General features: G+C 45.6%; 2 protein-coding genes across 3 annotated transcripts in view; one reads left to right on the top strand and one right to left on the bottom strand.

The window, feature by feature from the left end:
- Positions 1 to 27,422, bottom strand: part of LOC110503000 (protein kinase C epsilon type) — a 276,309-nt gene that overhangs the window by 207,282 nt on the left and 41,605 nt on the right. The gene's annotated exons all lie outside the window — the stretch shown is intronic.
- LOC149972621 (uncharacterized) overlaps positions 9,290 to 27,422 on the top strand; it is a 36,325-nt gene continuing 18,192 nt past the window's right edge. Inside the window, exons 1-2 of the mRNA XM_090218037.1 lie at positions 9,290 to 9,400; positions 9,535 to 9,957. Coding sequence (XP_090074163.1) covers positions 9,290 to 9,400; positions 9,535 to 9,957 — 534 coding nt within the window. The remainder of the gene's footprint in view (positions 9,401 to 9,534; positions 9,958 to 27,422) is intronic.

Here is a 27,422-nt window from a genome sequence, read left to right as displayed (position 1 = left end):
ACATGGGCTGTTTTGGTAAATCACTTCAGAGAGGGCATGGGCTGTTTTGGTAAATCACTTCAGAGAGGACATGGGCTGTTTTGGTAAATCACTTCAGAGAGGGCATGGGCTGTTTTAATACAGCATAGCACTGCAGAGAGGACATGGGCTGTTTTGATATAGCACTGCAGAGAGGACATGGGCTGTTTTAATACAGCTGCAGAGAGGACATGGGTTGTTTTGATACAGCACTGCAGAGAGGACATGGGTTGTTTTGATACAGCACTGCAGAGAGGACATGGGCTGTTTTGATACAGCACTGCAGAGAGGACATGGGTTGTTTTGATAAATCACAGCACTGCAGAGAGAACATGGGATGTTTTGATACAGCACTGCAGAGAGAACATGGGCTGTTTTAATACAGCTGCAGAGAGGACATGGGCTGTTTTGATACAGCAATGCAGAGAGGACATGTGTTGTTTCGATAAATTACAGCACTGCAGAGAGAGCATGGGCTGTTTTAATACAGCTGCAGAGAGGACATGGGCTGTTTTGATACAGCAATGCAGAGAGGACATGTGTTGTTTCGATAAATTACAGCACTGCAGAGAGAGCATGGGCTGTTTTGATAAAGCACTGCAGAGAAGACATGGGCTGTTTTAATACAGCTGCAGAGAGGACATGGGTTGTTTTAATACAGCTGCAGAGAGGACATGGGCTGTTTTAATACAGCTGCAGAGAGGACATGGGCTGTTTTAATAAAGCTGCATAGAGGACATGAGTTGTTTTGATACAGCACTGCAGAGAGGACATGGGCTGTTCTGATACAGCACTGCAGAGAGGACATGGGCTGTTTTAATACAGCTGCAGAGAGGACATGGGTTGTTTTGATACAGCACTGCAGAGAGGACATGGGCTGTTTTGGTAAATCACTTCAGAGAGGGCATGGGCTGTTTTGATAAAGCACAGAACTGCAGAGAGGACATGGGCTGTTTCGATAAAGCACAGAACTGCAGAGAGGACATGGGCTGTTTTGATAAAGCACAGAACTGCAGAGAGGACATGGGCTGTTTTGATAAAGCACAGAACTGCAGAGAGGACATGGGCTGTTTTGATAAAGCACTGCAGTAGGATATGGGCTGTTTTGATAAATCACAGCACTGCAGAGAGAACATGGGCTGTTTCGATAAAGCACAGAACTGCAGAGAGGACATGGGCTGTTTTGATAAAGCACAGAACTGCAGAGAGAACATGGGCTGTTTCGATAAAGCACAGCACTGCACAGAGGGCATGGGCTGTTTTGATAAAGCACTGCAGAGAAGACATGGGCTGTTTTGATAAAGCACTGCAGAGAGGACATGGGCTGTTTTGAAAAAGCACTGCAGAAAGGACATGGGCTGTTTTGATAAAGCACTGCAGAGAGGACATGGGCTGTTTTGATAAAGCACTGCAAAGAGGACATGGGCTGTTTTGGTAAATCACTTTAGAGAGGACATGGTCTGTTTTGATAAAGCATAGCACTGCAGAGAGGACATTAGTTGTTTTGACAAAGCACTGCAGAGGACATGGGCTGTTTTGATACAGCACTGCAGAGAGGACATGGGCTGTTTTAATACAGCATAGCACTGCAGAGAGGATATGGGCTGTTTTGATAAAGCACTGCAGAGAGGACATGGGCTGTTTTGAAAAATCACTGCAGAGAGGACATGGGCTGTTTTGATACAGCACTGCAGAGAGGACATGGGTTGTTTTGATAAATCACAGCATTGCAGAGATAACATGGGATGTTTTGATACAGCACTGCAGAGAGAACATGGGCTGTTTTAATACAGCTGCAGAGAGGACATGGGCTGTTTTAATAAAGCTGCATAGAGGACATGAGTTGTTTTGATACAGCACTGCAGAGAGGACATGGGCTGTTTTGAAAAATCACTGCAGAAAGGATACGGGTTGTTTTGATAAATCCCTGCAGAAAGGACATGGGCTGTTTTGATACAGCACTGCAGAGAGGACATGGGCTGTTTTGATACAGCACTGCAGAGAGGACATGGGCTGTTTTAATACAGCTGCAGAGAGGACATGGGTTGTTTTGATACAACACTGCAGAGAGGACATGGGCTGTTTTGTTAAATCACTTCAGAGAGGACATGGGCTGTTTTGATAAATCACAGCACTGCAGAGAGAACATGGGCTGTTTCGATAAAGCACAGAACTGCAGAGAGGACATGGGCTGTTTTGATAAAGCACTGCAGAGAGGACATGGGCTGTTTTGATAAATCACAGCACTGCAAAGAGAACATGGGCTGTTTTGATAAAGCACTGAAGGGAGGACATGGGATGTTTTGATAAATCGCTGCAGAAAGGACATGGGCTGTTTTGATAAATCACTGCAGAAAGGACATGGGCTGTTTTGATAAATCACTGCAGAAAGGACATGGGCTGTTTTGATAAATCACTGCAGAAAGGACATGGGCTGTATTGATCAATCACTGCAGAAAGGACATGGGCTTGGGCTAGATATGAGGTGGAAGAGGGGGGCGCTACTGTGACAATTCCATCATTCCAACATAATGCATTCTAAAAGGGTATATGGCAGAACTAGGCTGCAGCTGTAGGTGGCTTTCATAGACTATATGCTACAATTAAATAGACATTGCAGCCTTCCCAAGCCACCCTAACACAATACAACACTCTAGCCTGCCTTCATCTCTCTCTCTCCAAGCTGCCCATGAACCATCCATCAAACCTACTCACTGCCTGCCCAGTAAAGATAGCCCTTTCCAGGATACAGCGGAACATGAAGACCCACCCACAGCCAGCCTGGGGTAAAGAGCAGAGCATAGGGCCCACACATGTGAGGAGTTGACTGACTTGCAATCTCTCTCCCTCCCTCCCTGCTAACCTTAGAAAGGTTCCCCAGAGTGGAAGAAATGCAGTATAAACAGAGAGGTTAGAGGGGTATTAGAGACAGAGAGGGTGGAGGGGTAGTAGAGACAGAGAGGGTGGAGGGGTAGCAGAGACAGAGAGAGGGTGGAGGGGTATTAGAGACAGAGAGGGTGGAGGGGTAGTAGAGACAGATATGGTAGAGGGGTAGTAGAGACAGAGAGGGTGAAAGGGTTGTAGAGACAGAGAGGGTAGAGGGGTAGTAGAGACAGAGAGGGTGGAGGGGTAGTAGAGACAGAGAGGGTAGAGGGGTTGTAGAGACGAGAGAGGGTAGAGGGGTAGTAGAGACAGAGAGGGTGGAGGGGTAGTAGAGACAGAGAGGGTGGAGGGGTAGTAGAGACAGAGAGGGTGGAGGGGTAGTAGAGACCGAGAGAGGGTAGAGGGGTAGTAGAGACAGAGATAGGGTGGAGGGGTAGTAGAGACAGAGAGGGTGGAGGGGTAGTAGAGACAGAGATGCTAGAGGGGTAGCAGATATAGAGAGTGGAGGGGTAGTAGAGACAGATAGGGTAGATTGGTAGTAGAGACAGAGAGGGTAGAGGGATAGTAGAGACCGAGAGAGGGTAGAGGGGTAGTAGAGACAGAGAGAGGGTGGAGTGGTAGTAGAGACCGAGAGAGGGTGGAGGGGTAGTAGAGACAGAGAGAGGGTGGAGTGGTAGTAGAGACCGAGAGAGGGTGGAGGGGTAGTAGAGACAGAGAGGGTGGAGGGGTAGTAGAGACAGAGAGGGTGGAGGGGCAGTAGAGACAGAGAGGGTGGAGGGGCAGTAGAGACAGAGAGAGGGTAGAGGGGTAGTAGAGGCAGAGAGAGGGTAGAGGGGTAGTAGAGACAGAGAGGGTGGAGGGGTAGTAGAGACAGAGAGTGTAGAGGGATAGTAGAGACAGATAGGGTAGATTGGTAGTAGAGACAGAGGGGGTGGAGGGGTAGTAGAGACAGAGAAACATCCCATAAACCCATAAACATCACAATTGGTCCTTTTGTTCGATTAATTCCGTCCATATATGTCCAAAATGTCCATTTATAAAGCGCGTTTGATCCAGAAAAAAACTGTTGTGTCGCCAGCAACTTAATGATGGTGTTGGAGTCATGTTTGGTCACGCAGTCGTGGGTGAAAAGGGAGTACGCAACCCTGAGGGGCCCCTGTGTTCAGCGTGGCAGATATGTGCCTGATCACCGACAACGATGAGACGGCCTATAGGGAGGAGATCAAAGACCTGTCTGTGTGGGGCCAGGACAACAACCTCTCCCTCAATGTGATCAAGACAAAGGAGCTGATTGTGGACTACAAGAAAAGGAGGGCCGAACAGGCCCCCAAAAACATTGACGGGGCTGAAGATGAGGGGGTCGAGAGTTTCAAGTTCCTTGGTGTCCATATCACTAACGAACTATCAAGGTCCAAACACACCAAGACAGTCGTGAAGAGGGCAAGACAACACCTTTTCCCCTCAGGAGAGTGAAACTATTTGGCATGGGTCCCCAGATCCTCAAAAAGTTCTACAGCTGCACCATCGAGAGCATCCTGACCGGTTGCATCACTGCCTTGTACGGCAACTGCTTGGCATCTGACCGTAAGTCGCTACAGAGGGTAGTGCGAACGGCCCAGTACATCACTGGGGCCAAGCTTCCTGACGTCCCGGACTATTTACATTGACCTCCCCCCTTTGTTTTGACACTGTTGCTACTCGCTGTCAATTATCTATGCATAGTCACTTTACAAATGACCTTGACAAACCTGTACCCCTGCACATTGACCTTATCCTTATTGTTATGTTATTTTCTTGTTTTACTTATTGATATATATATACTCAACAAAAAAAGAAACCCCTTTTTCAGGACCCTGTCTTTCAAAGATAATTGGTAAAAATAATATCCAAATAACTTCACAGATCTTCATTGTAAAGGGTTTAATTAGGGATAGGCGGGACGCAAATATCTCAACTGGCCAATTTCCAAGGAAAATGCAGAGCGCCAGATTCAAATAAAATACTATAAAATTCAAACTTTCATTAAATCACACATGTAAGATACTCAATTAAAGCTACACTCGTTGTGAATCCAGCCAACATGTCAGATTTTAAAAATGCTTTTCGGCAAAAGCATAAGAAGCTATTATCTAATGATAGCACCAGCAGTATACAAAGGGGTTAGCATATTTCAACCCTGCAGGCGGGACACAAAACGCTGAAATAAAATATAAAACATGCATTACCTTTCACAAGCCTCTTTTGTTGGCACTCCAATATGTCCCATAAACATCACAATTGGTCCTTTTGTTCGATTAATTCCGTCCATATACAGTGCCTTGCGAAAGTATTCGGCCCCTTTGAACTTTGCGACCTTTTGCCACATTTCAGGCTTCAAACATAAAGATATAAAACTGTATTTTTTTGTGAAGAATCAACAACAAGTGGGACACAATCATGAAGTGGAACGACATTTATTGGATATTTCAAACTTTTTTAACAAATCAAAAACTGAAAAATTGGGCGTGCAAAATTATTCAGCCCCCTTAAGTTAATACTTTGTAGCGCCACCTTTTGCTGCGATTACAGCTGTAAGTCACTTGAGGTATGTCTCTATCAGTTTTGCACATCGAGAGACTGACATTTTTTCCCATTCCTCCTTGCAAAACAGCCCGAGCTCAGTGAGGTTGGATGGAGAGCATTTGTGAACAGCAGTTTTCAGTTCTTTCCACAGATTCTCGATTGGATTCAGGTCTGGACTTTGACTTGGCCATTCTAACACCTGGATGTGCTTATTTTTGAACCATTCCATTGTAGATTTTGCTTTATGTTTTGGATCATTGTCTTGTTGGAAGACAAATCTCCGTCACAGTCTCAGGTCTTTTGCAGACTCCATCAGGTTTTCTTCCAGAATGGTCCTGTATTTGGCTCCATCCATCTTCCCATCAATTTCAACCATCTTCCCTGTCCCTGCTGAAGAAAAGCAGGCCCAAACCATGATGCTGCCACTACCATGTTTGACAGTGGGGATAGTGTGTTCAGGGTGATGAGCTGTGTTGCTTTTACGCCAAACATAATGTTTTGCATTGTTGCCAAAAAGTTCAATTTTGGTTTCATCTGACCAGAGCACCTTCTTCCACATGTTTGGTGTGTCTCCCAGGTGGCTTGTGGCAAACTTTAAACAACACTTTTTATGGATATCTTTAAGAAATGGCTTTCTTCTTGCCACTCTTCCATGAAGGCCAGATTTGTGCAATATACGACTGATTGTTGTCCAATGGACAGAGTCTCCCACCTCAGCTGTAGATCTCTGCAGTTCATCCAGAGTGATCATGGGCCTCTTGGCTGCATCTCTGATCAGTCTTCTCCTTGTATGAGCTGAAAGTTTAGAGGGACGGCCAGGTCTTGGTAGATTTGCAGTGGTCTGATACTCCTTCCATTTCAATATTATCGCTTGCACAGTGCTCCTTGGGATGTTTAAAGGTTGGGAAATCTTTTTCTATCCAAATCCGGCTTTAAACTTCTTCACAACAGTATCTCGGACCTGCCTGGTGTGTTCCTTGTTCTTCATGATGCTCTCTGCGCTTTTAACGAACCTCTGAGACTATCACAGTGCAGGTGCATTTATACGGAGACTTGATTACACACAGGTGGATTGTATTTATCAATTTTTAGTCATTTAGGTCAACATTGGATCATTCAGAGATCCTCACTGAGAGTTTGCTGCACTGAAATTAAAGGGGCTGAATAATTTTGCACGCCCAATTTTTCAGTTTTTGATTTGTTAAAAAAGTTTGAAATATCCAATAAATGTCGTTCCACTTCATGATTGTGTCCCACTTGTTGTTGATTCTTTACAAAAAAATACAGTTTTATATGTTTATGTTTGAAGCCTGAAATGTGGCAAAAGGTCGCAAAGTTTGGTGTGTTCCCACCTGGGAGACACACCAAACATGTGGATGAAGGTGCTCTGGTCAGATGAAACCAAAATTGAACTTTTTGGCAACAATGCAAAACGTTATATTTGGCGTAAAAGTATTCGAGCATGTCTGGGACCTGTTGGATCGGAGGGTGAGGGCTAGGGCCATTCCCCCCAGAAATATCTGGGAACTTGCAGGTTCCTTAGTGGAAGAGTGGGGTAACATCTACCAGCAAGAACTGGCAAATCTGGTGCAGTCCATGAGGAGGAAATGCACTGCAGTACTTAATGCAGCTGGTGGCCACACCAGATACTGACTGGTACTTTTGATTTTGACCCCCCACCCCCCCCCCCCCCCCGCCCTTTGTTCAGGGACATATTATTCAATTTATGATAGTCACATGTCTGTGGAACTTTTTCAGTTTATGTCTCAGTTGTTGAATCTTGTTATGTTCATACAAATATTTACACATGTTAAGTTTGCTGAAAATAAATGCAGTTGACAGTGAGAGGACGTTTCTTTTTTTGCTGAGTTTATGTACATTTATTTTTTCACTTTAGTTTATTTAGTAAATATTTTCTTAACTCTATTTCTTGAAGTGCATTGTTGGTTAAGGGCTTCTAAGCAAGCATTTCACAGCATTTTGGTTCCAGGTAGAACCTTTTCGACATAGGGTTCTACATGGAACCAAAAAGAGTTCTACCTGGAACCAAAAAGGGTTTTACCTGGAACCAAAAAGGGTTATCCTATGGGGACAGCTGAAGAACCCTTGTGAAACCCTTTTTCCTAAGAGTGTACTACAGATGGATAGCCAATAAAAGGATGTCGGGCACTTTGTAGATCAGTTCTCTAGAAGTGAGTACAATGCAGGCTGTGAGAGTGTAGTATATTCTTGCTACCTGGTGCCGCCCCTCTCAGTGCTGCTGAGAAGGCCTCTGAGTGCTGCTGAGGCCTCTGAATGCAGCTGAGAAGGCCTCTGAATGCTGCTGAGAAGGCCTCTGACTGCTGCTGAGAAGGCCTCTGAGTGCTGCTGAGAAGGTATCTGAGTGCTGCTGAGAAGGCCTCTGAATGCTGCTGAGAAGGTATCTGACTGCTTCTGAGAAGGTATCTGACTGCTGCTGAGAAGGTATCTGACTGCTGCTGAGAAGGTATCTGAGTGCTGCTGAGAAGGTGTCTGAGTGCTGCGGAGAAGGTATCTGACTGCTGCTGAGAAGGTGTCTGAGTGCTGCTGAGAAGGTATCTGACTGCTGCTGAGAAGGTGTCTGAGTGCTGCTGAGAAGGTATCTGAATGCTGCTGAGAAGGTGTCTGAGTGCTGCTGAGAAGGTATCTGACTGCTGCTGAGAAGGTGTCTGAGTGCTGCTGAGAAGGTATCTGACTGCTGCTGAGAAGGTGTCTGAATGCTGCTGAGAAGGTGTCTGAGTGCTGCTGAGAAGGTATCTGACTGCTGCTGAGAAGGCCTCTGAGTGCTGCTGAGAAGGTATCTGAGTGCTGCTGAGAAGGCCTCTGAGTGCTGCTGAGAAGGTATCTGACTGCTGCTGAGAAGGCCTCTGAGTGCTGCTGAGAAGGTATCTGAGTGCTGCTGAGAAGGCCTCTGACTGCTGCTGAGAAGGTATCTGAGTGCTGCTGAGAAGGTGTCTGAGTGCTGCTGAGAAGGCCTCTGAATGCTGCTGAGAAGGTGTCTGAGTGCTGCTGAGAAGGTATCTGAATGCTGCTGAGAAGGTGTCTGAGTGCTGCTGAGAAGGTATCTGACTGCTGCTGAGAAGGTGTCTGAGTGCTGCTGAGAAGGTGTCTGAGTGCTGCTGAGAAGGTGTCTGAGTGCTGCTGAGAAGGCCTCTGAATGCTGCTGAGAAGGTGTCTGAGTGCTGCTGAGAAGGTGTCTGAGTGCTGCTGAGAAGGCCTCTGAATGCTGCTGAGAAGGTGTCTGAGTGCTGCTGAGACGGTACCTGACTGCTGCTGAGAAGGTATCTGAGTGCTGCTGAGAGGCACGAGAGCAGGCACGAGAGGCAGCCCCCAAAACGTTTTTGGGGGTGGCACACAGGGAGATTGGCGGAGTCAGAGTTTAGACCTGAGCCAACTCCCCGTGCTTACCGTGGGGAGCATGTGACTGGTCAGGCACTGAGTTATGAGGTGATGCGCACGTTGTGTCGAGTGAGCATTCACAGGCCGGTGTGCTCTGTGCCAGCGTCCCGCATTTTCCGGGTGGAAGTGGGCATCCAGCCAGAACGGGTTGTGCCAGCTCTGCGCTCGAGACCACCAGTGCACCTTCACGGCCCAGTGTATCTGACGCCCGCTCTACGCACCAGACCTACTGTGTGTCTCTCCAGCCCGGTGAGTCCTGTGCCTGCTTCAAGGACCAGGCCTCCTGTGTGTCTCCCCGGTGCCTGCGCCCAGGAAGAAGCCTCCAGTGATGATCCATGACACGAAGCCTCCAGTGATGATCCATGGCACGAAGCCTCCAGTGATGATCCATGGCACGAAGCCTTCAGTGATGATCCATGGCACGAAGCCTCCAGTGATGATCCATGGCAAGAAGCCTCCAGTGATGATCCATGGCACAAAGCCTCCAGTGATGATCCATGGCAAGAAGCCTCCAGTGATGATCCATGGCACAAAGCCTCCAGTGAGGAGTCATGGCACGAAGCCTCCAACGACGGCCTCCAGTCCGGAGCCTCCAGCGACGTGCTCCAGTCCGGAGCCTCCAGCGACGTGCTCCAGTCCGGAGCCTCCAGCGACAGCCTCCAGTCCGGAGCCTCCAGCGACAGCCTTCAGTCCGGAGCCTCCAGCGACGTCCTTCAGTCCGGAGCCTCCAGCGACGTCCTTCAGTCTGGAGCCTCCAGCGACAGTCTCCAGTCCGGAGCCTCCAGAGACGGTCTCCAGTCCGGGGCCCGCAACAAGGGTGCCCAGTCCGGGGCCAGCAACGAGGGTGCCCAGTCCGAGGCCCGCAGCGAGGCTGCCCAGTCCGGGGTCCGCAGCGAGGGTCTCCAGTCCGGGGCCCACAGCGAGGGTCCCCAGTCCGGGGCTAGCAACGAGGGTCCTCAGTCCGGGGCCCGCAGAGATGGTCCCCAGTCCTGGGCCAGCAACAAGGGTTCCCAGTCCAGGGCCCGCAGAGAGGGTTGGCAGCGAGGGTCTTCACACCAGAGGTGCCACCGAAGCGGGGTGAGCCAGAGGTGGAGCAGGGTCTACGTCCCGCACCAGAGCCGCCACCACGGATAGATGCCCACCCAAACCCTCCCCTATAGGATCAGGTTTTGCGGCCGGAGTCCGCACCTTTTGGGGGGTATTGTCACACCCTGGCCTTAGAGAGCCTTTTTTATTTCTCTATTTGTTAGGTCAGGGTGTGATGTGGGGTGGGCATTCTAAGTCCTTTATTTCTATGATTTGTGTTTCTATGTGTTGGCCTGGTATGGTTCTCAATCAAGGACAGCTGTCGTTGTCTCTGATTGGGAATAATTTTCCTTCCTTTCAGTGTGGGTAATTAACTTTGTTTGTGGCACTTGGCCCTGTTAAGCTTCAGAGTTGTTTTGTTATTTCTTGTTTTACTTAAAATAAAGAAAATGCACGCTCACCAAGCTGCACCTTGGTCTACTTCCAATGACACCTGTGACAAACATACAGTATTTTCAGAGTTTCCCAAATAGAAGAAGAACAGTAAGTCAGCCATTTGGAAGCAGGGAGAACCGTCTATGGTGATGTTGTTGTCCGGACGGAGTAGAGAGAGAGCCATGGTGGAGTGGAAGCAGGGAGAACCGTCTATGGTGATGTTGTTGTCCGGACGGAGTAGAGAGAGAGCCATGGTGGAGTGGAAGCAGGGAGAACCGTCTATGGTGATCTTGTTGTCCGGACGGAGTAGAGAGAGAGCCATGGTGGAGTGGAAGCAGGGAGAACCGTCTATGGTGATCTTGTTGTCCGGACGGAGTAGAGAGAGAGCCATGGTGGAGTGGAAGCAGGGAGAACCGTCTATGGTGATCTTGTTGTCCGGACGGAGTAGAGAGAGAGCCATGGTGGAGTGGAAGCAGGGAGAACCGTCTATGGTGATCTTGTTGTCCGGACGGAGTAGAGAGAGAGCCATGGTGGAGTGGAAGCAGGGAGAACCGTCTATGGTGATCTTGTTGTCCGGACGGAGTAGAGAGAGAGCCATGGTGGAGTGGAAGCAGGGAGAACCGTCTATGGTGATCTTGTTGTCCGGACGGAGTAGAGAGAGAGCCATGGTGGAGTGGAAGCAGGGAGAACCGTCTATGGTGATGTTGTTGTCCGGACGGAGTAGAGAGAGAGCCATGGTGGAGTGGAAGCAGGGAGAACCGTCTATGGTGATCTTGTTGTCCGGACGGAGTAGAGAGAGAGCCATGGTGGAGTGGAAGCAGGGAGAACCGTCTATGGTGATCTTGTTGTCCGGACGGAGTAGAGAGAGAGCCATGGTGGAGTGGAAGCAGGGAGAACCGTCTATGGTGATCTTGTTGTCCGGACGGAGTAGAGAGAGAGCCATGGTGGAGTGGAAGCAGGGAGAACCGTCTATGGTGATGTTGTTGTCCGGACGGAGTAGAGAGAGAGCCATGGTGGAGTGGAAGCAGGGAGAACCGTCTATGGTGATGTTGTTGTCCGGACGGAGTAGACAGAGAGCCATGGTGGAGTGGCTACATGTTTGTTGTCCCGCCATGCGACCCGCAATGTCCCCCACCCCCAACTCACAGGTGCAGGGCCATTGAATATAGACACTAGCTAAGGAAGGAAAGGCTGGAAGTGTACGTGTCTGCCTTCTGGAGAGAAATACAAATACATAAAGATGTGTGTTGTGTACATATTATATTATGATCATGTCTGTGTGGGATGGAACTGTATACAACCACATCTGTGTGGATGTCTGTGTGGGATGGAACTGTATACAACCACATCTGTGTGGATGTCTGTGTGGGATGGAACTGTATACAACCACATCTGTGTGGATGTCTGTGTGGGATGGAACTGTATACAACCACATCTGTGTGGATGTCTGTGTGGGATGGAACTGTATACAACCACATCTGTGTGGATGTCTGTGTGGGCTGGAACTGTATACAACCACATCTGTGTGGATGTCTGTGTGGGATGGAACTGTATACAACCACATCTGTGTGGATGTCTGTGTGGGATGGAACTGTATACAACCACATCTGTGTGGATGTCTGTGTGGGATGGAACTGTATACAACCACATCTGTGTGGATGTCTGTGTGGACTGGAACTGTATACAACCACATCTGTGTGGGTGTCTGTGGGCTGGAACTGTATACAACCACATGTGTGGGTGTTTGTGGGCTGGAATTGTATACATCCACATCTGTGTGGGTGTCTGTGGGCTGGAACTGTATACATCCACATCTGTGTGGGTGTCTGTGTGGGCTGGAACTGTATACATCCACATCTGTGTGGGTGTCTGTGTGGGCTGGAACTGTATACATCCACATCTGTGTGAGTGTCTGTGGGCTGGAACTGTATACATCCACATCTGTGTGGGTGTCTGTGTGGGCTGGAACTGTATACAACCACATCTGTGTGGGTGTCTGTGGGCTGGAACTGTATACAACCACAACAACAGTGCTTAAGCAACTAGAGAGTGAGTTAGACAAGAGCAGTACATGATCTACTTTCACACTGAATATCTTGTGATTTAGTTGCAGTATATTACATCTGCAGATACACAGAATACATATATAAAAACTACACTATATGGAGAAGAGGGATAGATATAGCATAATCTGTTCCCTATACAGATAGACTGTAGCTAGGTACATTAGAGTGAGTCGGTACATGCTGCTTCTCATCCTCAAGCTGTGACCAATCCACTCAGAATGCTTTAAATATCTTCAATTACTCATCCTGTATTAACCCCTTTGGGTGCTGCAACACTGCCAGAGTCACATGCTCCTCATCATTTGGTGAAATTACATGTAGCAAGGGTGGGGGACATTCCATTTTCTTACTCAACTTTATAAATATATATATTTTTTTAATCACCTTTTCTGTATATTCTTACACTCTTAAAAAAATGGGATCAAAAGGGATTCAGGCAGAACAATTTCTGGTTCCAGATAAAACTCTTTTGGGTTCCATGTAGAACCCTCTGTGGAAAGGGTTCTATCTGGAACAAAAAGGGTTATTTTGAAGGGTTCTCCTATGGGGACAGCCAAATAACCATTTTAGGTTCTAGATAGCACCTTTTTTTTCTGAGTGTACTTGCAAGTGTAATCAGAAAACTTCAAAACATGTCTTGGAATTGAAGTAGTAGGGGATATCCTGTGGGGATAAATAATCCAACCATGGAAACATTTAAACAGACAGATATGCCGAGAGAGATGATACACTTCTGTATTCAGTATGCAACGATATGCACCGACACTGATATGGCAGTGACTGCTTTGAGTACTACACTCTAAACACAAGGCACAGTCATCCTCAAACAGTGTCCCTTACCAGACACACACACACACACACACACACACACACACACACACACACACACACACACACACACACACACACACACACACACACACACACACACACACACACACACACTAAGTACACACATTTCCATGTAAAAGGACCCATGAGCACGAGCATGTGATGTTCACAGCAGCATGTCAAGCTAAGACTATATATTTGAGAAATTAAGGCACACATACATTTTTCAACAATTTTCCATCCTAAAAATTATGAATAAGCAAAGGTTATATGATGTCTGGACAAACAGATGGAAAATGGGTCTTCGACAACATCCACCAGAAAAAGTCTTAAAAGGTATCAGAAATACATCAAAACACAAGAATGATGAAGTAAAGACCCCTGCCAACTAAAATCAACACAGAAACGTTTCTGCCTTCTATAAGTTTGAAACATTTTCTTGTGCCTTGTAATACATCTACCAAAAACCCACATACAGTATCTTTAAGAGATTTTCTAATTTCTCTCCCTCATGAGGAGGGAGGATAATGAAAGTTCTCACAAGTAACAAGTGAAGGTAGACCTATCAATTAGTTAAAGTGTTTTAATTTACGTAAATTGTGTTAATGAGTTATTAAGTGATTACAACATGTAATTCTGTTAGCAAATCAGTAACCGACTTACTGCCACTGAATTGGCTACAATGGGAAATCATAGTAGTCAGAAACCATGTTGGGTCACCAAGACTAAGGAGATGATTGTGGACTACAGGAAAAGGAGCACCGAGCATGTCCCCATTCTCATCGACAGGGCTGTAGTGGAGCAAGTTGAGAGCTTCAAATTCCTTGGTGTCCACATCACCAACAAACTAGACTGGTCCAAACACACCAAGACATGAAGAGGGCACGACAAAGCCTATTCCCCCTCAGGACACTAAAAGATTTGGCATGGGTCCTGAGATCCTCAAAAGGTTCTACAGCTGCAACATCGAGAGCATCCTGACCGGTTGCATCACTGCCTGGTACGGCAATTGCTCGGCCTCCGACTGCAAGGCACTTCAGATGGTAGTACGTACGGCCCAGTACTTCACTGGGGCAAAGCTGCCATCTAGGACCTCTACACCAGGCGGTGTCAGAGGAAGGCCCTGAAAATTGTCAGAGACCCCAGCCACCCCAGTCATAGACTGTTCTCTCTACTACCACATGGCAAGTGGTACCGGAGTCCCAAGTCTAGGACAAAAAGGCTTCTCAACAGTTTTTACCCCCAAGCCATAAGACTCCTGAACAGGTAACCAAATGGTTACCCGGACTATTCGCATTGTTCCCACCCCCCAACCCCTCTTTTACTCTGCTGCTACTACTCTCTGTTTATCTTATATGCATAGTCACTTTAACTATACATTCATGTACATACTAGCTCAATTGGCCCGACCAACCAGTGCTCCCGCACATTGGCTAACCAGGCTATCTGCATTGTGTCCCACCACCTGCCAACCCCTCTTTTACACTACTGCTACTCTCTGTTGCATAGTTGTATGCATAGTCACTTTAACCATATCTACATACTACCTGAATCAGCCTGACTAACCGGTGTCTGTATGTAGTCTTGCTACTATTATTTTCAAATGTCTTTTTACTGTTGTTTTATTTCTTTACTTACCTACACACACACACACACATACTTTTTTTTCTCCGCACTATTGGTTAGAACCTGTAAGTAAGCATTTCACGGTAAGGTTGTATTCAGCGCACTTGACAAATAAACTTTAATTTGATTTGATTTGCTATAGTCCTCCCATCCAAAGACATGCTATTATTTTCAGCTCATTACAGTTTTTTTCTCTCTCTCTACCGTCATCTGGTGGTCAAAGTGAGAGAGTGAAAACAATATGAACAACCCCTCCCTCTTGTCTCTCTCTCTCCTGTAATGACAACTCACCCTCTCTCTCTCTCGCTCCCTTTGTCTCTCTCTCTCTCCAGTTAATGTCACCTCTTTCTCTCTCACTCTCTCTCTCTCTCCCTCTCTCTTTCCCTCCAGTTAATGTCACCTCTCTCTCCCTCTCTCTCTTCTCTCTCCAGTTAATGTCACCTCTCTCTCTCCCTCTCTCTGTCTCTCCCTCTCTCTTCTCTCTCCAGTTAATATCACCCCTCTCTCCCTCTCTCTGTCTCTCCCTCTCTCTTCTCTCTCCAGTTAATGTCACCTCCCTCTCTGTCTCTCCCTCTCTCTTCTCTCTCCAGTTAATGTCAACCCTCTCTCCCTCTCTCTTTCTCTCCAGTTAATGTCACCTCTCCTCCACTCTCTCTCTCCAGTTAATGTAACATTTCTCTCTCTCTCTATCCAGATAATGTCACATCTCTCTCTCTCTCTCTCTCCAGTTAATGTAACCCCTCTCTCTCTCTCCTTCTCTCTCCAGTTAAAGTCACCTATCTCCCTCTCTCTATCCCTCTCTCCCTCCATCCAATTAATGTCACATCTCTCTCTCTCCCTCTCCCTCTCTCCAGTTAATGTCACCTCTCTCTCTCTCCCCGTCTCTCTTTATGTCCAGTTAATGTCACCTCCCTCCCTCTCTCTCCCTCACTCTTCTCTCTCCAATTAATGTCACCTCTCCTTCCCTCTCTCTTTCTCTCCAATTAATGTCACATCTCTCTCTCTCCCTCTCCCTCTCTCCAGTTAATGTCACCTCTCTCTCTCCCTGTCTCTCTTTATCTCCAGTTAATGTCACCTCCCTCCCTCTCTCTCCCTCACTCTTCTCACTCCAGTTGATGTCACCTCTCCTTCCCTCTCTCTTTCTCTCCAGTTAATGTCACCTCTCTTCTCTCTCTCTCCACTTAAATCACATCTCTCTCTCTCTCACCAGTTAAATCACATCTCTCTCTCTCTCTCTCTTTCTCTCTCTCTCTCTCTCTCTCTCTCTCTCTCTCTCCAGTTAATGTTACCTCTCTCTCAATTTCAATTAAATTAAATTAAATTTGCTTAATTGACATGAGATGTAACAATGTACACATCGCCAAAGCTTACTTTGGATATTTACAATATATTTACAATATGAAAATAATAAGAATCAAAATGGTCAACAGGACAAGAGTAACAACAATAACTAAGGGTAAAAATAATCATATATTCAACAATATCAATAAGCATACAGTAGAGGAAATGTGCAGGTTGATTGGTCTGTCAGACACTGTCCCTCATATTATGGCAGACAGCAATGTAGTGCGCTGCCAACCCACAGCTCTCTGCGTCCTCTCCCAACAGGATAGGTAGCCTACTCTCATCAGAGAGTTCTTTGAAACCTTGAACAAGGGTTTAACATTTGGGGAAATTACCATCTTTAATTGTTTTGTATTTTTTACATTTTGTCAAGAAATGCAGCTCTGTCTCAGGTTCTGCTGTTGTGCAGTTGTTGCACAGTCTTTCCTCTACAGGGAGCCAGGTTTTCCTGTGGCTACCCTTCTCAATGGCAAGGCTGTGCTCACTGAGCCTGTATTTTGTCAAGGTTTTTCTGAGGTTTTGATCAGTAACCATGTTCAAATAGTTTGCCATGGTGTACTGTCGATTTAGGGCCAGATAGCACTGTGCACTTTGTGCTTGTGTTTCCCAATAAGCAATGTAGCTTTGTTTTGATTGTATATTATTCTGATTGGATGTTCTGGTCCTGAGGCTTCAGCGTGTTAGTAGAACAGGTTTGTGAACTCAGCCCCAGGACCAGCTGGATGAGGGGACTATTTGCTTTGCTCAGCTCTTGGCATTGCAGGGCTTGGTAATGATATGAGAGGGGGTCACTGTATTTTAGATGTTTCCAAAACTTAATTGCTATTTTTGGAGTTTTTATTATTAGTGGATATTGGCCTAGTTCTGCCCTGCATGCATTATTTGTAATTGTCCTCTGGACATGTAGGAAATCTTACAGAACTCTGCATGCAGGGTTTCAATGGTGTGTTTGTCCCATTTAGGGAAATCTTGATTTGCAAGTGGACCCCACACCTCGCTGCCATAAAGTACAATTTGTTCAATGACACATTCAATTAGTTTTAGCCAAATTTTAATGAGGCAGTGAACGAACTGAGAGAGAAAGTACGCAGGGCATTCTACGCCATTAAAAAACTAATTCAAATTGAAATAGCTATTAAGGTGTCCTGTTGAGCTTATTTTGTAGTACTCTACATATTTTGTACCAATTGAGAACTTTTGTCTAATTCCCTGTTCTCTCTCTCTCTCCCACTCTTTCTCTCGCTCCAGTTAATGTCACCTCTCTCTCTCTCAAGTTAATGTCACCTCTCTCTCGCACTCTCTCACTCTTTCTCTCTCTTCAGTTAATGTTAGCTCTCTCTCCCTCTCCAGTTAACGTCACCTCTCTCTCTCTCTCCAGTTAATGTCACCATTCTCTCTTCTCTCTCTCCAGGTAACGTCACCTCTCTCTCTCTCTCTCTCTCCAGTTATTGTCACCATTCTCTCTTCTCTCTCTCCAGTTAACGTCACCTCTCTCCCTCTCTCCAGTTAATGTCACCTCTCTCTCTCCAGTTAACGTCAGCTCTCTCTCTCTCTCCAGTTAATGTCACCATTCTTTCTTCTCTCTCTCCAGTTAACGTCACCATTCTCTCTCTCTCTCTCCAGTTAATGTCACCATTCTCTCTTCTCTCTCCAGTTAACGTCACCTCTCTCTCTCTCTCCAGTTAATGTCACCTCTCTCTCTCTCTCTCCAGTTAATGTCACCATTATCTCTTCTCTCTCTCCAGTTAATGTCACCATTCTCTCTCTCTCTCCCCAGTTAATGTCACCATTATCTCTTCTCTCTCTCCAGTTAACGTCACCTCTCTCTCTCTCCAGTTAATGTCACCATTCTCTATTCTCTCTCTCCAGGTAACGTCACCTCTCTCTCTCTCTCTCTCCAGTTATTGTCACCATTCTCTCTTCTCTCTCTCCAGTTAACGTCACCTCTCTCCCTCTATCCAGTTAATGTCACCTCTCTCTCTCTAGTTAACGTCACCTCTCTCTCTCTCTCCAGTTAATGTCACCTCTCTCGCTCTCTCTCCAGTTAATGTCACCATTATCTCTTCTCTCTCTCCAGTTAATGTCACCATTCTCTCTCTCTCTCTCCAGTTAATGTCACCATTATCTCTTCTCTCTCTCCAGTTAATGTCACCATTCTCTCTTCTCTCTCTCCAGTTAATGTCACCATTATCTCTTCTCTCTCTCCAGTTAATGTCACCATTCTCTCTTCTCTCTCTCCAGTTATTGTCACCATTCTCTCTTCTCTCTCTCCAGTTAACGTCACCTCTCTCTCTCTCTCCAGTTATTGTCACCATTCTCTATTCTCTCTCTCCAGTTAACGTCACCTCTCTCCCTCTCACCAGTTAATGTCACCTCTCTCTCTCCAGTTAACGTCACCTCTCTTCTCTCTCTCCAGTTAACGTCACCTCTCTCTCTCTCTCCAGTTAATGTCACCTCTCTCTCTCTCTCTCCAGTTAATGTCACCATTATCTCTTCTCTCTCTCCAGTTAATGTCACCATTCTCTCTCTCTCTTTCCAGTTAATGTCACCATTATCTCTTCTCTCTCTCCAGTTAATGTCACCATTCTCCTCTCTCTCCAGTTAATGTCACCATTATCTCTTCTCTCTCTCCAGTTAATGTCACCATTCTCTCTTCTCTCTCTCCAGTTAATGTCACCATTCTCTCTTCTCTCTCTCCAATTAACATCACCTCTCTCTCTCTCTCTCTCTCCAGTTAATGTCACCTCTCTCTCTCCAGTTAACGTCACCTCTCTCTCTCTCCAGTTATTGTCACGAATCTCTCTTCTCTCTCTCCAGTTAACGTCACCTCTCTCTCTCTCTCTCCAGTTAATGTCACCATTCTCTCTTCTCTCTCTCCAGTTAACGTCACCATTCTCTCTCTCTCTCTCCAGTTAATGTCACCATTCTCTCTTCTCTCTCCAGTTAACGTCACCTCTCTCTCTCTCCAGTTAATGTCACCATTATCTCTTCTCTCTCTCCAGTTAATGTCACCATTCTCTCTCACTCTCTCCAGTTAATGTCACCATTATCTATTCTCTCTCTCCAGTTAATGTCACCATTCTCTCTTCTCTCTCTCCAGTTAATGTCACCATTCTCTCTTCTCTCTCTCCAGTTAACGTCACCATTCTCTCTCTCTCTCTCTCTCCAGTTAATGTCACCATTCTCTCTTCTCTCTCCAGTTAACGTCACCTCTCTCTCTCTCCAGTTAATGTCACCTCTCTCTCTCTCTCTCTCCAGTTAATGTCACCATTATCTCTTCTCTGTCTCCAGTTAATGTCACCATTTTCTCTCTCTCTTTCCAGTTAATGTCACCATTATCTCTTCTCTCTCTCCAGTTAATGTCACCATTCTCTCTTCTCTCTCTCCAGTTAATGTCACCATTATCTCTTCTCTCTCTCCAGTTAATGTCACCATTCTCTCTTCTCTCTCTCCAGTTAACGTCACCATTCTCTCTCTCTCTCTCTCTCCAGTTAATGTCACCATTCTCTCTTCTCTCTCCAGTTAACGTCACCTCTCTCTCTCTCTCTCCAGTTAATGTCACCTCTCTCTCTCTCTCTCTCCAGTTAATGTCACCATTATCTCTTCTCTGTCTCCAGTTAATGTCACCATTTTCTCTCTCTCTTTCCAGTTAATGTCACCATTATCTCTTCTCTCTCTCCAGTTAATGTCACCATTCTCTATTCTCTCTCTCCAGTTAATGTCACCATTATCTCTTCTCTCTCTCCAGTTAATGTCACCATTCTCTCTTCTCTCTCTCCAGTTAATGTCACCATTCTCTCTTCTCTCTCTCCAATTAACATCACCTCTCTCTCTCTCTCTCTCCAGTTAATGTCACCTCTCTCTCTCTCCAGTTAACGTCACCTCTCTCTCTCTCTCCAGTTATTGTCACCATTCTCTCTTCTCTCTCTCCAGTTAACGTCACCTCTCTCCCTCTCTCCAGTTAATGTCACCTCTCTCTCTCCAGTTAATGTCACCATTATCTCTCTCTCTCTCCAGTTAATGTCACCATTCTCTCTTCTCTCTCCAGTTAACGTCACCTCTCTCTCTCTCCAGTTAATGTCACCTCTCTCTCTCTCTCTCTCTCTCCAGTTAATGTCACCATTATCTCTTCTCTCTCTCCAGTTAATGTCACCATTCTCTCTCTCTCTCTCTCCAGTTAATGTCACCATTATCTCTTCTCTCTCTCCAGTTAATGTCACCATTCTCTCTTCTCTCTCTCCAGTTAATGTCACCATTATCTCTTCTCTCTCTCCAGTTAATGTCACCATTCTCTCTTCTCTCTCTCCAGTTAACATCACCTCTCTCTCTCTCTCTCTCTCTCTCCAGTTAATGTCACCTCTCTCTCTCTCTCCAGTTAATGTCACCTCGCTCAAATTCAAATTCAAGCTGCTTTATTGGCATGAAAAACATTGTGTCACTATTACCAAAGCAACAAAGTATACAATATATATTGTAATAAAATTATAATCAATAACAAATAATATAAAATGGTAGTAAATAATAATACAAAATGATATAACAACAATATAGTAGACATGTAATACATATAAATAACTAAACATGGAAAATGAAACTATAACTAACTTATAACTAAGTAACTGTCATCTTCACCATTACGTCAGTACTACAACTTTCACATCTGCTCCTGCTACGCCCTCTGGTGGTCATCGGTGTCTTCTTGACCTGCAGTTACTCCCCCTGTACACTCTCTCTCTCTCCCTCTCCCTCTCGCTGATTGTATGATTGGAGACAGGTGTGCTGGAGTCAGAGCAGATCCCTACCAGCTGCAACTCGTTCCATAATCAAGACCTCTACAAATACTCAGTCCTGCCATTTCCACTCTGCCAGATTGTAATCTCTGCTCAGTCCGTTCCTGATTCTAGCCATTTATGATTCTTCAAGAGCCGTTATGCTGCTGTGCCTGTTTCCCTGCCTGACAATGTTTCTCCTCTCATTGCAGTTACCACTCTGTCTCTGGCTCCTGTCTCCTGTTCCACATCTCACCACCCAACTACATTGCTCTGGAATTTACTCACCACCACTACCTTGGATTCCCCTCAGGACCTGCTTACCCTGTTCTACTCAGCCAACTCCAACCACAGTCTCCACATCTGTTTTTTCTGCAAGTCATCCGAGCGTCTCTGGATCTGCACTCCATATCTCCTTGTGTAACACATGTTTTGCTTCATTCATCCCGGTTTCCTCACCGGAGTCTGCTCTTGGGTTCCAATGTGTCGCTCCGCTTAACACCTACCATCATCATCATTACTACTACCACCACCATCATTAAACTGCTATAATTACCATCACTCTACTACCCATACCACTACTATTTGGAATGATAAACTAAAATAGAATTAACAATAATACTAATAAGTTAAGTTACTATTTATTATGCAGATGTTATTATTCAGTGTCCCTCAGACTATGGCAGGAAAATACATATTTGGCTGAAAGAGGAGCCATTGCTCCTTCGCCCATGAGTATTTTTAGTTTTCCTCAAGGTTTAATAAGTTAAAATTTGGAATAAATGTAGTCATTTCTGTAAATAATGAATCTCTTGGTGAGGAATATTTCTCACAGTAAAGGAGAAAGTGCATCTCTGTTTCTACCTCCCCTGTCATGCAGTGACCACATACACGCTCCTCTATGTCTTTTTATGTCTGCCGGTTTCTATTGCCAATTGGTGTTCACTCAGCCTGTACTTGGTAAGGATCTGTCTCTGCTTCGTATCTCTGACAGAGTAGAGATAATCAGCCAATTCATATTCTCTGTTTAGGGTCAGATAGCAATTGGGATTTTGTTTAATTTTTCCAATGTTGTAAATATCAGTCCTTTGATTGGTTCATGATTTTGTTTATTGGAATTCTTTCTTTTGAAGCAGTTTTTTTCTCCCTCTCTCTCTCTCCAGTAAATGTCAGCTTTCTCTCGCTCTCTCTACAGTTCAACGTCACCTCACTTCTCTCTTTCTCCATCTCTCTCACTCTCTTTCTCCAGTTAGTGTCATCTCTCTCTCTTTCTCCAGTTAATGTCATCTCTCTCTCTCATCTCTCTCTCCAGTTAATGTCACCTCTCAATTCAATTCAAGGGGCTTTATTGACATGAGAAACATATGTTAACATTGCCAAAGCAAGTGAGGTAGATAATATACAAAAGTGAAATAAACAATAAAAATGCTCTCTCTCACTTTCTTTCTTTCTCACAGTGTATGCTGGGAGTTTTTTGGAGTTTGAGTGTTTGGTGTAGAGGGCTCTGTCCTAACTAACTTTCATGATTCTGTTCTTGGTCATTTCTTTCAATTTAATTTTCTATGATGGAGGGTTAATGCACTATTTGTTTAAGCATTATCCACAGGTTTTTTCAAAGTTAGGGTGGAAGAGGACAGAGTTAGTTTCCTGGGGTTTGGAATGTGTGTTGTGCGCAATGGCTTCTCAGTCTAGTGTGGAGGAGACGCTGTCGATACAGCATGGATTCAGGTGTGTTCCGGAGAATGGAGTTATAGTGGAGGAGGTTCTGCTTGCAGTCGGTGAACAGGTAGGAGCTGAATTTATACATTCCGCTTCTGGAATGAACAAAGTTGTGGTTGTGTTCATGAAAACAGCGAATTTGGTTGGTAGGCTAATTGATAGTGGAATATTTGTACGGGAGGTGTTGGTGCCAATTTCCTCTCCTCCTACCCCTTCAACAAGGTTGGTAGTTGGACATTTTCCTCTGTTTATTATGGATGATCAAATCAGGAAATTGCTGAGTCGTTTGGTAAGTTTGCTAGTGGTTTTCGTGTACCGTCAGCAGGCTTTCAGGCAGATGCCGTTAAGCACGTTGTTTCATTCCGGAGGCAAGTGTTCATGTTTCTGAATAACAATGAGCAACCGCTAAATGTGCATTTTCAAGTGAGGCATGGGGAGGGGCTCTATGCAGGGTTTGCAGGCACAGATAGTCTACGGTGTTTTGAGTGTGGGGATTTGGGGCATAAGAGTTTTGCTTGACCACATAAAGGCTGTAGACAAGGTGAGGGTACAAGCGTCAGTGGGGGAAATCAAGGTCAATGTGCAGGGGGCAATGAGATGCAGAAGCTGGGCCTAGTCATGGTGGTGTAGCTGAGGCTGGGTCTAGTCATGCCAGGGATGGTGGTGTAGATGAGGCTGGGTCTAGTCATGCCAGGGATGGTGGTGTAGATGAGGCTGGGTCTAGTCATTCCAGGGATGGTGGTGTAGATGAGGCTGGGTCTAGTCATGCTATGGATGGTGGTGTAGCTGAGGCTGGGTCTAGTCCTGCTATGGATGGTGGTATAGCTGAGGCTGGGCCTAGTCGGGTTATGGATGGTGGTGTAGCTGAGGCTGGGTCTAGTCATGCTATGGATGGTGGTATAGCTGAGGCTGGGTCTAGTCGGGTTATGGATGGTGGTGTAGATGAGGCTGGGTCTAGTCATGCTATGGAGGGTGGTATAGCTGAGGCTGGGTCTAGTCAGGTTATGGAGGGTAGTGTAGAATAGGCTGGGTCTAGTCAGGTTATGGATGGTGGTGTAGAATAGGCTGGGTCTAGTCAGGTTATGGATGGTGGATAGTGGTGAAGTGTAAGAGACTAGGGGGGCAGGGTATCAAACGGAAAAGGAAAAAGAGAGAGAAGAAAGGAGGTGTGAGGGGAGAGGCTGGTGTGGTCAAAGGCACCAAGGAACCTTTGCCTGGTGCTTGGGGGAGGCCCTGACCAGAGAGGAAGGGCAGGTGGTCAGGATGGGAGATGGAGATGAGGAGGAAAGTGAGTCTGAGGATGATGAGGCCTTTTTTGCAGACTCCTCTTCAATGGGTCCGGAGCTGACAGCCAGTCAAACAGAAGGGTCAAAGTACACATTGAGGGAACTGACAAGGTTCCTGAATGAGACCAAGGGGGAAAAGGTTCATCTTGAGGCTTTTTTCTGATCGAGAAAGTTTGTAAGATCAGTACACCATGCTATGAAAAATGAGCGGCATGGTGTCCTCTCACCCAGGAAACGGTTTCGGTTGAGGAAGTGGGTCACAACAGTGCGTAAGGGTCTACCTTCAGACACTGTTTAGATGTATAGTTTCTTTCTGGCACTGGGGCTTTTTGATCTTTGCTATTGGTCTCTTTCTTGCTGGCTTTTCTCCCACTTCTAATGGAGACTCTTCTAGTAGGCTCACTCAATGTAAATGGTGCCGGAGATGTGGGAAAGAGGAGTGCATTGGGTGAATATGTAAAACAAAAAAAGTACAGGTGGTGTTTCTGCAGGACATGCATAGTGATGTTGTGAATGAAGTCGATTGGGGGCTCTGGTGGACAAGGGCAAGTGTGTTGAGCCATGGGACACATTTTAGTGCAGCGGTGCCAGTCCTTTTTGTACCGGGTCTGTCTGTAAAACTTTGCTCCTCAAAGGAGGTGTGTAAGGGTAGGCTGCTTGTTGTAAAAGCAGAAATGAACAACATAGGTTTTGTCTTTTATAGATGTGTATGCGCCTAACACAGGGAGAGCAAGGGGGATTCTATCTGGGAGTCTTATACAGGAACTCTCACAGGTAGCGCCTGAGGAGACGCTGGTGGTCGGAGGGGACTGGAACTATAAAATGGATTTTTACGAAAGACCGAAATGGGGAAGAGCCTCATTCAGTGGGAGTGTTAAGGGACATCATTAATCAGTTCGACCTAGTGGATGGTTGGAGAACTAAACATCCCAACGCAAGACAGTATACAATGGTGAAGGTTTTTGGGGTTAGGGTGAGTGCAGCCCGACATGATCGGTTTTACATGTCCAGGAATAAGAGCAATAGGCTGTTGGGCGCTACTATTCTCCCGGTGGGGTTTTCAGATCACCACATAACCATGGCTCGGCTGTCTATTTCACCAGGGCCCCAGCAGGCATCCTATAGGAAGATTAATGTAAAGCTCTTACAAGATGCCACTTTTTGCTCAGGTTTCCAGACCTTTTGGGAAAGGTGGGGGAAGCGAAGAGAGGAGTATGAGTCTCTGAGTCAAAGGTGGGATGTGGGGAAAGTCCAAATTTGGCTTTTCTGTCAACAGTATAGAGCTCTCTCAACCTCAGAGGCTAGGAGAGTATTGGGAGAACTAGAGCGTAGTATTAGTGAGATGGAGGTAGAGATGGTGGGGCAAGGCAATGTAGGCCTCCAGGCTAATTTAGCTGAATTAAATAGGAAGATGGGCAGTTTTTTCCAGGTTAAAGCAAAGGGAGCACTTGTAAGAGCTAGGTTCTCCATGCTCAAGGAGATGGATGCTCCCAGCTCCTTCTTCTTTGGCTTGGAAAGACACAGTGGTGAAGCCAAGGGTTTGCATTGTCTACGGCTGTCTGATGGGTGGGTGACCTCTGTGGTGGGTGAGATGCGGGAGCGGACTGTGGAGTTTTATACTGAGTTCTATAGGGCAGAAATGTGTGATCCTATGTGTGCTCAGGTCTTGTTTGCAGGGTTCCCTAAGCTCTCTCTGGCACAGAGTGGCACACAATTCCTCTGTTGTCCCAGTTAATGTCACCTCTCTCTCTCTCTCCCTTTCTCAGTTAATGTCGCTTCTCTTCCTCTCTCTCCAGTTAATGTCACCTCTCTCTCTCTTCAGTTAATGTCACCTCTCTCTCTCTCCTGTTGATGTCACCTCTCTCTTCTCTCTCTCCAGATAATGTCACCTGTCTCTTTCTCGCTCTCTCAAAAAAATGTTTTTGCCATCATTGGAAGCCTGCCACACACATAATATACGATACATTTATTAAACATTATAATGAGTTTGAGTCTTTGTCACAACCCAGCTCATGGGAAGTGACAAAGATCTCTTATAGGACCAGGGCACAAATAATAACATAATAATAATCAAAAATGTTGTTCTTTATTTAACCATATAAAACCTTACTTGTTCATTGAAAATTGTGAATAACTCACCACAGGTGAGAAGGGTGTGCTTGAAAGGATGCACATAACTCTGCAATGTTGGGTTGGGTTGTATTGGAGAGAGTCTCAGTCTTAAATCATTTTCCACACACAGTCTGTGCCTGTATTTAGTTTTCATGCTAGTGAGGGCTGAGAATCCACTCTCACATAGGTACGTGGTGGCAAGGGCATCTGTCTCTTAACAGCGCGATTTGCCAAGACAGGATACTCCGAGTGCAGCCCAATCCAGAAATCTGGCAGTGGCTTCTGATTAAATTACATTTTCACAGAACCGCTTGTTGCAATTTCTATGAGGCTCTCTTGTTCAGATATCGGTAAGTGGACTGCAGGCAGGGCATGAAAGGGATAACAAATCCAGTTGTTTGTGTCATCCGTTTTCGGGAAAGCACCTGCATAATTGCGCACCTAACTCACTCAGTTGCTTTGCTATATCACATTTGACATTGTCCGTAAGCTTGAGTTCAGTTGCACACAAACAAATCATACAATGATGTTGTCCTTGTTAATGCAGACAGAAAAGAGCTCCAACTTCTTAATCATCGACTCAATTTTGTCCCACACATCAAATATAGTTGCGGAGAGTCCCTGTAATCCAAGATTCAGATCATTCAGGTGAGAAAAAACATCACCCAGATAGGCCAGTCGTGTGAGAAACCCAAGCGGTCAGACAAGTGACAATTATGGTCAGTAAAGAAATCTTTAAGCTCATTTCTCAATAAAAAAAACATGTTAATACTTGGCCCCTAGATAACCAGTGCACTTCTGTATGTTGTAAAAGTCGCTGCCCATATAATTGCATAGTGCAGAAAATACACAAGAGTTCAAGGGCCTTGCTTTAACAGAGTTAACCATTTTCACTGTAGTGTCCAAAACGTCTTTTAAGCTGTCAGGCATTCCCCTGCCAGCAAGAGCCTCTCGGTGGATGCTGCAGTGTACCCAAGTGGTGTAGGGAGCAACTGTTTGCAGGCACGTTATGTCGTGGAAATTTCCTCTATTTACCAAATCATGGGAGCAAACCACACACACAAGTCAGAGTTAGTTATAAAAGTCCATCTTTAATTATATGAGCTCTTTCACAACCCTGTGACTCTCAGATAAATTCAGTGTCTCTCAGTGAATTCTCTGAGAGCCCCTTCCACATTGTAAATGAGGTCCTTTATAGTAAAGACACACACACAGGATAAGACAGCATAGACATAATTCATCGTTCAGCTTTGTCTCCTTTCCCAAACCCCAGAACTATAAACCAATCCTCCAAATCAACAGGCATATATCAAATTGTCATTTAGATA

Source organism: Oncorhynchus mykiss, chromosome 23 (assembly GCF_057628025.1).
Source record: "Oncorhynchus mykiss isolate SJ-2025 chromosome 23, ASM5762802v1, whole genome shotgun sequence".
In the NCBI taxonomy this organism is placed as follows: domain Eukaryota; kingdom Metazoa; phylum Chordata; class Actinopteri; order Salmoniformes; family Salmonidae; genus Oncorhynchus; species Oncorhynchus mykiss.
The sequence above is the reverse complement of the archived record's forward strand: the minus strand, read 5'-3'. Positions and strand labels throughout refer to the sequence as shown.